The 11,750-nt window shown below is 34.1% G+C and overlaps 1 protein-coding gene and 1 long non-coding RNA gene across 2 annotated transcripts; one reads left to right on the top strand and one right to left on the bottom strand.

The window, feature by feature from the left end:
* Positions 1-396: 396 nt before the first annotated feature.
* On the top strand, positions 397-2,775 carry LOC132057146 (uncharacterized). The gene is made up of 2 exons (XR_009415082.1): positions 397-739; positions 2,478-2,775. It is a non-coding gene; the product is annotated as an uncharacterized LOC132057146 (long non-coding RNA).
* Positions 2,776-3,845: 1,070 nt separating this feature from the next.
* On the bottom strand, positions 3,846-10,594 carry LOC132057145 (kinesin-like protein KIN-10B). The gene is given in 14 exon segments (XM_059449608.1): positions 3,846-4,127; positions 4,266-4,304; positions 4,393-4,455; positions 4,599-4,620; positions 4,717-4,763; positions 4,844-5,106; positions 5,949-6,045; positions 6,545-6,608; positions 6,684-6,994; positions 7,090-7,295; positions 7,389-7,799; positions 8,388-8,542; positions 8,662-8,919; positions 10,432-10,594. Coding segments are annotated over 13 exon segments (1,959 nt in total). The 5' UTR covers positions 8,898-8,919; positions 10,432-10,594; the 3' UTR covers positions 3,846-4,082.
* Between the last annotated feature and the right edge of the window lie 1,156 nt (positions 10,595-11,750).

Genomic DNA, 11,750 nt, shown 5'->3' with positions numbered 1-11,750 from the left:
TCTTTGTTTGACTCTCGAAATCCGATCAGATAAATTGGATTGGAACAAAGGGAGTATTAATTAATACTCCTGCATCCCAATTTAATTATCTTAGTTTTACTGAACACAAAGTTTAAGGAATAAAAAAGAAACTTTTGAATTATATGGTCCTAAAGATGTGTGTAATGTATTAAAAATGTTATTTGAATTTTGTGATTTAAAGATTACTAACAAAAAAAGACACACTCTTTTTGACACAGATTCAAAAAGGATAAGACACTTAAATTGAGACGGATGAAGTACATATTTTCATTATATTAAATTATTTTAATTAATACATTGAGTTAATTTAGTGCAAATATCTGATGATGCAGATAAATATTCACCTGAAATTGACCCCTAGAGAAGGACGTACATTTCTATAGTTTCTAGAAAATACGAGCGTCCCTTTCTACAGTTAGGAGGAGTTACAGTTTGATAATAGGGAACAGATTTTGAGAACACAGAAACGATACATACGTATTACGATCATGAATGGACCGACTTACAAGGATAACATATTACTCTACGATCATGGGATGTGACAGTCATCCCATCTTTCCCTTTACCTTCGTTGCGGCTATAAATAGACACTCATGGTTCTTCCATAATACTCGTACAACATCATCAAAGTTTTCTTGAATTTCAATACTTGTTTTTCTTTCATCAATCTTATCAAAAAAAAAAACATGTCTTGCTGTGGTGGATCTTGCGGGGGACCGTAAGCTTCTTTTTTTGTGGTTATTTTATGTATTTTCTTTTACAAATTTATCTGTCGTGCATTTGAATTTTTTTGTATGGAACAAATTTCTGTTCATTTTTTTGAATGATGCATGCATGGATGTCTTTTTTGTGAAAGATTTGATTTTTGGGGTTACTAACAAGTTTGTTCTCTGTTCTAGGGGTTTTTCTTACAAGATTATATTTTGATTAGACTTTGGGGTTAATTATTTTTTTTTCTTCTTGTTCTTTTTGTGTGTGGTTGTAACGGTTCTTTTAGATATTTTTGGCTCGAATTGGGCTTAGAATGATTTATATAGATGACCCCAAATTATTAGCAAGTTTGTATCTTGGATTTCTTGCAAAATTTTGAAGTGAGTGTCTTGTGGGGATGAATTTAGAATTTAGAATTTTTTTTGTTCTGCGTTTTTCCTCTCATCTATTGATAGTGACTTGTAGTTATCTTATCTTTTTTTTACATTTTGTTGTATGTAACAAATTTTTGTTTTCTTTTTTCCTTCCTTTTCTGGATGATCCATGCATGTAAGTCCTTGAAAGGTTGATAAATTTTTCTGGGGAATTTTCTTGCAAAGATTGAATTTTGATGAGAAATTATGTGTTTATGAACAAGTTTTTGGGTAATTATCTAGAAAAAATTTCATGCAGACTTTTGAGGGGTAAAAAAGTGTCTTTGTTTTTTGAGAATATTTTTTGACTTATGGAGCTTAAATGGAGAAATATATATATTTTTTTTAAAAAGAGTATTCTGCAAATCCGGATTATGAGTTTCTGGGAATTCTATGTTTTTTCTTGGGTTTTGTGCTCACCCGATAGATAGAGGGATTTGTAAGAGGTTGATAATTAATAAGAGGTTGGAACTTTGTGTAAAATAAAAACTTGATTAATGACATGAAGAGAGCTGTAGATGAACTCATGACAAATAGATTTGTAAGGATGTTGCCTTAGTTTAATCATTGTGTGATTATCTTGGTATATCGGTTCCCTTTTCCTTTTTACGGATTAAATGGGGATTAACATGAAAAATTTAGTATTTTATTAAATAAGATCACAGTTTTTGAGTGTAGAAGAAAATGGAGATCCTGTAATTTTATATATGTATTATTCACTTGGGAGTAGTGGCCCATGTTTAGCTTCGATGTATTTCTTATCATCGAGCCTTTTCTATATTGAACATGGGAACTTCTCTAAGTAGATAATGTAATTGTAAGACTGTTGGGTCTTCATTTATTTAGTTTTTGCACTTAGAACGTGTATTTCTATTTTAATAAAATATTAACTCAGCCATGTTAATTTTAATTTGTTTCCATAAATGAACCGAAATATAAGAAAAATGACTCAATGATTAGAATCAGGCAGTATTTTTGCAAATCTATTTATTTGTTCATGTTGATTTTTACTTTTTCAATTGTAACATATAGTAAAATAACTCGATTCATGTCTATTTCTTGTTAATCAAGTTTCATTTTCTTTCTGGTTATTGACTGAGATGAGTTTAAATATGAGTTTAAATGGAGCAATATGGACAGTAACGGTTTATATAATGGTGGGGAATTTTCTTTGAAAGATTGTGTTCTGATGGAAAAATCATGCGGTTATTAGCAAGTTTTCGCTTTTGGGGTTTTTTGTTTTGTTTTTTTTTTTTTTTTTTTTTTTTTGTGTGTGTGTGTGTGTGTGTGTGTGTTGACAAATTTCTAATTTTTTGTATTTGTGTTGTGAAGGGTGCTACCTCCGACTCCGAAGCTGATGGAAATGGGAGAATTCTCTGCTGAGAATGGCTGCAAGTGTGACCCTTGCACTTGTTCTAAATGAACAAACTAAAGTTTAACAGAGCAGAGATCATGGTTAAATAACTAGTCTTAAATTGTCGAGTTTATAGTTTTGTGTCTGTTGAATCAGGGAAAGGCTATGTGTTTTTTCCCTGTAATAAGAAATAGTAATGTTTATAAGTAGTAGTAATGTGGTTTGTGTAAGCGAGCATCTCTGCATCTGGTAATGTTAACATATTAGTGTTTGGAAGTTTGTTGTTATTATTATTATTATTAGTATGATTATCATTTTTGCTTCTGTCTGTTCATGATACACTTTTTTGTTTAGTTTGTTGGGTAGATCTTTTAGTTCTCAAAAAACAACAAATTACCCAGAATAAATGAATTAATGATCATGATAATTCATTCGTTTGAGACGTTTTAGTTTCAAGATCATTTTACCATACCAACTTTGGGCAATCTTCCCAAAGAGATGCTCTGGTTATTTCTCTTCCAGACTAGATGGGGTATTCTTTTTAACGTGAAGGTATTGGATCCTTTATATTCTGTGTACTTACTTTTAAGAGAAAGTCCAGTTTGATTCCTCTCTCCATTTTGCTTTTGGCACCACAGCACCACGCTCTCTTCCACTTACCATGTTTTCTAATTAACAATGGCTTTAGCCATGTTGCCTCTTGTAAGTTCATCTTAGTTTAAAAATAGAGATAAATACACAAAGTTTTCTAAGGTTTCCACTGGCGTACAAGTATTGATTCATTAGTTTAGGAAATTTCGTGGGAGGAAAGCTGTCTAGCAAAAATCATACCAGTAGTTTTCAGATTTCTTTTTTATTGATGCCATTATTTGTTGTCATGAGGCTTTTTAGAGCACATTGAGCCACAAAGATAGCACGCATCGTCTTTGATTTTCTTGCCCAGTTTAAGGTACTAGTGCACGCCATTACATTTTAAGATAATGATTAGTTTTCAGTTCAAGTGCACAGATGCTTTTATAGACATACCTCCTCCTAAAGGACACCATTAATAATAAGTAGTCCGTTGGACTTTAAATAAAGCGATGGAGCAAGTTAAAAGAAAGGAACAAAACATCACAGATCGCGTAAAACAGGAGAGATGATAGTCAGAATTGTATCAAGAGGACGTCTTTCTAGACAAAGCAGCCTTCTGGAGGAGGCAGCATGAAAATAACAAGAGGACTTCTTTCTAGACAAAGCAACCTTCAGGAAGAGCAATACTACAATGCATTGTTATGACATTTTGTGGGGGAAACATGTAAGTCGGAGAAATTTGGGGATAGCTGCAACTCAATAAAACAAGAGAATTAGCTATGAAAATGTTGAGATTCTAAAATATCTATGATTGGAAATGGAACAACATTGACTGATAAAAGTCATTTGAGGGGAAATGGTACAACATTGACTGATAAATATCTCCCCTTTTCTTTCTTCCTTAGCTCTCAAATCCAAGTATTCATAAATAATACAATATAACTAAAGTTCTAGCGAGAGACACAATCTTTACATGCTCCTAAAACAACAAGGTGTTGCAAAGAAGTTTTTCATCCCAGTACTCCTCTTGCAGCCCACCTGAATAAGTTATGTACCTAGAGAGGTATAGGAAAAACACTTCATTATCACTCCATAAATTCACAATTCCTCCATAAGAATACTACATATACTACACACAAAATAACAAAAAATTAAAACGGAAGTGTAGATAATTCATTGCATAGCATCATTACCTGCTTTGATGACAGTCCAATCTTCTCCAAGTCATCTAGCTGCATAAACCAGGTAAGTAGGCTTAGTTTTACACAGCCACAAACCAAGAATCTGTAACATCATAATCCTTAAAAAAGAGTTTCTTACTGATTTCATTGGGCTTGTTTCCCTTAGTTCAATAATGTATTCAGCCATCTTTTGTCCAATTCCCTGGATGACAATGAAAGATGCGGTCAAAACTTACAGCTAGTAGAAGCGATGACAATGTTAGAATCGTGTGAAAATGCAATCAAAACTCATTGCTTGTACAGTGATGACAATGTAAGAATCGTGTGAAGAGATCAATATCATACCTTTATTGCCACGAGTTCCTCCCTAACACAGTGTAGCACAAAATAAAGATAAGTCTCCATGCACAATGAATAAATAGAAAAAATAAAAGGGGAAATGAAGAAAAAGAACCACGCTTACTTGCTGGCTGTGTTCAATAACTCAATGTACTCCTGGACTAGAGAGTTCTGTACACTCAACAGAGATGTTAATTATAACCAGAAATGCTGAACATTTAGAAGATATTGAAAAAAAAGTCTGTGCTGACCTTCAAGTTAGAACTTTGTGCACTGAACTTATTAAGAGGAGTTCCTAACGCTGGTATATTCTCATCAAAACTGTTTAAACCAAAAGGTGACATGGGAGTCTGTTGATTGCTGACAATGTGTATTTGATCTCTTGAGGACATATTCTCATTGTTTATGTTGGAGTTGATGGGAGAAAGGACCTTCCTAGGGGTAACCTCACACGCTTTAAGGGAGCTGAAACAATCAACAATACTCACTTTCTCCTCTGCATTGGGTTTTTCATCTACACAATACCAAACAGACAGAAGTCTTCAAATTTTATTTGACTGCCTGTAAACAAGATATATCATATTGAAAAAGTTCACCAAATACAAATTTCACAGCTATCTGTAAATAGCGTCAATTAGACAAATAAACTCCAACAGAGACATTAGTCTAAATGGGTAATGGGGGTAGGGATGCTTCAAGTAGATGATTTAATAGTAGCATGAATGCCTCTCTAGTGTATGTGAAGATGAGTGCCTGATTACTTTTTTTATAGTGTAGGAGGAAACTACATGAAAGAGGGGGGAAGCGCACCGGGAGTTCAGTGGGTTTGACTTTAAAATCTTTGTGAAATGGGTCGCCTAAGATTGTGTGCCATCCGTGAACAGAAGCAAATTAAAAAGAAGAGGAACAAGTTTAAGAAAAATGACAATTTGATTATATTGAAAAGTCAGAAACTCAAAGAGCAGCTAATATCCTAAAAAATAAACCATGTTCGAAGAGGTCAAACGTTTTAGGCATTAACTGGTAAAAGCTTGCTAATAAAGCTATGCAAAGTAGCTATTCAACCACTCTCTATGAGAACATTGATAGCAAATACGGAACTAGCTTTGGCACTACATCATTGAAAAATTGTCTCATGGTTGCAGCTTAATATGAATTGCTGCAGGACAGCTATAATACTACCTCTGGAGGGAAGAATATATGGAGGAGAACACTAGAACTAGCTTTGGCACATATATAATTCAAAAAACTGTCACATGCTTGAAGCTTAATATGAGTCAGCTATATAGAATTGGATGAAGAATACCTGAAGCAGACAGTAAAAACTGAGATATGGTTATTATAATGGTCAAGTACCATGCACCGCTGTATTAGAATCAGGGACAACCCTTTAAGAGAAAACCTCAAACTTCTTTTCTTCTCTTTGTCCACCAGTATCAGCAAGGCCCCGAGCCTGCATTTGCACATGAATGCAGAAACACAACTTAAAAAGGTCTATCGATTAACTCCAAGTCAGACATAATGAAAAACGTGATCAATTATTCTGTTGTTCTTTCAAAAGATTATATTAAAATTTTAGCTGTTCACATACCAACCTAGTTATTCTCTTTGTGACAAAGATGACCAAAACATAGGAACTATTTCCTTTGAGAGCTTATTAAGCTATCAGACATTACATCAACTCAAAGTGCAGTAATCCTAGAATCAGAGGATTGAGATAGTTAAATTTCATGATTACCATTTCAACTTCATTCAAAGAAATGGAATCACATACACAGTAGTTAAGAAGTTTAAGAAAAGACCTCCCATGAATCAAGTATGTCATGGATTTTATTCAATTTAACATGAAGTGCTGCATCATAAACTCAAAATGAGCTAGGCAGAAATTATAGTTCTCATATATATATATATATATATATATATATATATATATATATATATATATATTTTACCTCCACTACTAAGTTTGACCGGTATCCATTATCAAATAGATTTCTACAAGCTCCATCTGGATCCCTGTTACAACAAAGTTAAGCAATCATCAAAATCAAAGGCAGGTACATACAACAAGATTATTGAATAATCTCTTACCTCTTTTTTATGCTTGAAGCGCCTTGTTTAATGATGGACTTTTGCTTTGAAGAGCTCTCAAACAAACCAAGCTTTCTGGTAGAGCATACAGAATTTGGAGTTTTGCTAATAAATGGAGAATCAATTGTCCCAGTTCTTTGAGTACTTTTTGTCTTGCCTTTGGATTCTAGCCATGGGCGAAGCTTTGCCTCCATGTCAACTTTGACCTTTGGAGTATCTCCTTTTTGTGCTGAGGCAATAAAATTGGATATGCATCTTGACCTTGCTGCTAAACTAACCGTATGAAGAGATTCTTGGTACTCACCAGGGTTCTATGAACAAAGAAAAGAAAACAGTTGACAATATTTCAGAATGTTGTTGCATTCGTGGTACTCAAAGGCAAGAGATGATATCTACAACATCCTACCAAGCAAGCGATCATCAAAGCACGGCTTGTTCCTCCAAGAGAGTCTTGCAATACCCTTGTCAATTTGCTTTCTCTATAGGGTATTCGTGCTTGATTGTTGTTCAATGCATAAATTACATTTGACAATGCAAATAATGACTGGTTGATCTTAGCACTCTGTTGTAAACGAATTCCAGTGTTGCAAGTTCTTCTATTGTCTTCGTTCCCTAATCCAATGACAATTGAGTTACACATGTGAGTTGCATTTCAGTTCATATTCTTACACAACAATTCATGGTTAATTCTAATAGTGTTTAAACCTGCCAAGTCAATAAGGTTCAATTTTCCAGTAACGACATTCCCAGTATCATCACAGCTAGGAGTAGAAACATAAACTGTGAGCACAGCATGGCTTCTGCTAGAGACATCATTAACACCCGTATGTGCGACTTTTCTCCTCTGAACCGCACAAGAAAACGCCTCTTGAAACTCTGACATGGAATTGACAGTAACTTGTGCAAGTCCTTTGAGATGAATCTGCCCATCTTTGTCGTCCAATATGAAAATTTCCTTCTCCTTCAGTTCAAGTAGATCATAGCACCTATCCATGTATATTTCATAGTATGATATTTCTATGGTACTTTTCCCCTTGCTCTTCAAGAAAATAGAGGACATTGCGAGTGGCATTAGACCGGGGTGGTTTTCAGTTCCCTGCATCAGCAACAAGGTATTTGCTAAACAATTCATGAACACGTGCAGGAATTAGGAAGGCCTACAGGAAACTATATAGTTCACGGACATATCTCTAAGGAGGTCAAATGGAAAAGTTCTAGACTAGGACCAACAATAACATACCCGGTATGATCCCACAAGTGGGGTCTAGGGAGGGTGAGGTGTACGCAGACCTTACCCCTACCTTGTGTGAGGTAGAGAGGTTGTTTCCGATAGACCCTCGGCTCAAGTAGGAGCAGACAAGATGCTCTAAGCTAGAACCATGCTCTCCCTCAGGAAAGAGAGAAATCGCTCTAAAGACTAGGACCAAATGGTTGCAAATATGGGATAAGTTTATGCATGGTTCAATCCGAAAAGTCTGATATCTCCTTTGCTCACTCATGGTCTATGTTATAGAAGTCGTAAAGCAGCATAAAAAAATTAAAAATAAAATAAAACAAAAAATTGAAAAGAAACATTATGTAGGTATGTTGTAACTCTGTCGTTACTTCCTAATCCATGTGCATATTTTAGCATCTTAGTCCAATTGCAGGAGTGATGGAGCAAGTTGTGTGTTACGCAGAAAAATAAAATATACCTGCATGGTTAAGTTTTGCCACTCCCTGCGCCATAAGCAAACACTGTGACATTGTGACCATGTAATATCCCAGGGATCAAAGGACTGACTTCTTTGCCAAATATTTGAATTATATTGTTGTTGTCTTGAGCAAAAAAAGCATCCAACTTTTAGCATTCATTACGACTACAGTCAAAAACAAAACGGTCCCCAGGGTAAGGTTGTGCTACTATACTAGTCCAAGACTCCAAGTAATAAAACATATTTGATCTTAGAGCATGCAAAACAATCGAGAAAATGCTTACCTACTCTCATAATCTTTGAGATGAACTGTGACATCCTCAGAAGGCTCACATTCTGCGTTGAGAACAGAAACACAAGATATTGCTTTTCCATCTATTGAGTTGATTTCTGGAGGAAGAAAGGGGCGAACTCTAACAATAACTCTAACTTTTGTGACCAGATTGGATTCTAACTGCTGTATTTTTCCAGGAGTTGAAAAGTTTTCTGCTTGACATGTTTTAGGACCATTCATTTGCATATTAAACCAGGGACAACAGAACCTGTTTATTTAACAACAATAATAAATAACATTAGCATTTAAAAATATAGTCTTGTTGAACAAAGTACTGATTTTTTCAATAGACAGCACCCCAGATTAATCTTCTGAACAAAAGTTTCTTTTTTTTGCGGAACAACTCATCTAGGTCTAAAAGGAGTATAAACAGGAAGCTTCGAACTGATCCAAGGTTTTGCAAGTGAGAGCATAAATCAATTGTATATATTTACGGTTTGCATTGTTCTATGAAGTAATTCTGTATCATGGTGTTTTTCCTTTTTCTTTTAGGGTGTGTTTGGTATGACTATGGAGGAAAACATTTTCCTGGAATTTCCAATTTTCTCGGAATTTCCAATTTTCTCATGTTTGGTTGTTGAAAACATTTCTCTAAGAAAACAAGTTCCTTAAAAAAGAGGAAAATGACTTCCCTAATAAAAGTAAGGCAAACAAGTTCTATAAGTGACATTCGAAGTTCATTGTTTCCTCCACATCCATTTCAACGCCCCCAACCCCCACCCCTTGACCATACTACCCCCTGTCACCCCCAAACCCCCACTTCCAACCTCATTCCACCCCCATTGTATTTTGCTAAGATTACATTTAAATGCTCGTGGGATAATATGCTTCACTTACTTACCAAACACTTGAAAATAAGTAAGAAACTCAAGTAAACATCTTCCTTCATACCAAACACACCCTTAATCTTTTCTTTTATCTATCTTGTCTATCTGAAACTAGTTAAACTGCAGTATAGATTCATGGTGAAATACACCTATTCAATAATGTGAATTAAAAAATAAAATCTCCTTAATTAGTTAGGTAATTATCAGTTTAACTACCTCAGAAAGTGAGGACTTTAAACTATTTACCACCAAAAACTCCCTAATTCTACAAAGAATTGAGCTCCATTAATATCAAAATGTTCCCTTTAATCAATACTGTACCAAATTCCTAGCTTAGCTTTCCATTTACATTAAGGTATAAGTTCTATTCACAAACATTGTACTTAAAAAGTAACTATAGCCAAATCTTTTTATTAAGCATGGATCAGTGACCTGAAAATAAGGTAAACAACTTATTACAATTTAAAACCTTTACATAAAATAAATCGCTCTCTAATCAGACCATAAACACAGTCCAGTAAGAATAATCAAATTCAGTAGAAGCATGATTAAGATCATTCAATTAAGTTTTTTAAGGTACTCCCTCTGTCCCAATTTACGTGATACAATTCAAATTTTAAGAGTCAAACTTCTTTATTTTGACCGTGAATTCAAACATACAATATTTTAAGTTCTTTGAAAAAAATAATTTACATATTTACAAACTACGATAAAATAATTAAAATTTTTAAAGAGCATACGAATAAATAGCTATCAAAGATCTTCATGTTTGACTCTTGAAATTCAAAGTGTATCACATAAATTGGGCCACTGAAGTAATATTTATCTGCAAAATTAAAACTGAAAATGGACTAGGCTAACACCAAAACATCAAGGAATTACTATGTACTTACTTTGAATAAAATTAACCAGCCTGTGGATCGCACTCAAAATTCAAAATTGTGTGTGTGTGTGTTGAGAGAGAGGGGACCGTTGAGATTAGTAAGTAGTTCAAATAGTGAAATGGGCGGTCTCGGGTTTCAAAGTGTTTTTGAATTAAAGTCTGTCTCGGTGCTTGGTTTGCGTGGCCCACCGCGGGGTCATTGTCCTGCAAAGGCACTGGTCTTTAATTTTTGACCCTCAAATTGGTGGTCTTTAATTTTTGTCCTTCGCGAAAAATTTCTTAGTTTCCCATTCGAATCACGCTCAGTTAAAAATAAAAGAAAATTTTAAGGTAAAGTTTGAATTCGTAAAGCAGAGTTTAGGTAGAGTTTTGCCTTCAAACTTTTTTTTTTTTTTTTACTTAGTTGCAATTTTACAAACCTTTGCCTTAAGGCTTAACTCTTGCCCGAATAAGCCTAATTTTGGGCAAAAGTTAGGCCTATTCAAACTTCGAGCTTTTTTTTTTAAGGTATTTGACGAATAGGCCTAACTTTGCTACAAACTTTGATTTTTTTTAATATTTGACTGGGCGAGGATTCGAACCCAGAACCAATGGGTTTTATGCGAAGGACAAAATTAAAGATTTCAAATTTAAGGGACAAAATTTAAAGACCAGTGCCTTTGAAGGGCATTCCGCACAAAAAAATGACCTCGTAAAGCTACTGCTCGTTTTAATTTATAGAGAATTGGATTTTTGATCGTTTATTTAGTTTTATGATCTTTTTACAAAAGATCTTCACTTTTTACACATAAGAGATCTGAAAAAAATACATAAAAAATTTTAAAAAATCATTTTCTTCTATTCAAATTGTAAGAGGGCATGAGGTCCTATTTTCACGAATTTCCCTCGGTAGCAGATTTTATACGTGCCGTTTGAATTATAACTCATTTTTCTCAAAAATTTTAAGTTGTAGTAAAGATTAGCAAACTTCAGACAAAAACGTTGTGTACCTCTGTAACTAACAAAATCTAACATTAATTGTACTGCATACTGGCAATTGAATGAAAATTGACATTCTAAACTTTTTAAGTTTATCTTGATTGATGTTGCTGATTTTTCTTTTCACTACCATCAAATTTTGTTTCGCCCTCTTTATATGAACAAGGAAGAATCATTATATTGAAAGAAATGAATTAATAAATAATAATGTGATGAACATTAATATAATTGTTAACTTCGGTCATTCATGTATCAAGCATCACCAAACTTCATAGTTGAATGTATATATGACGTTGGACTTCATTCAAATTGCAGTTCAAAATAAAACATGAGTCTAAGTAGAGACCGATG

This window comes from Lycium ferocissimum, chromosome 5 (genome assembly GCF_029784015.1).
Source record: "Lycium ferocissimum isolate CSIRO_LF1 chromosome 5, AGI_CSIRO_Lferr_CH_V1, whole genome shotgun sequence".
NCBI classification, from domain to species: Eukaryota; Viridiplantae; Streptophyta; class Magnoliopsida; order Solanales; family Solanaceae; genus Lycium; species Lycium ferocissimum.
This window is presented reverse-complemented; position numbering and strand designations above follow the sequence as displayed.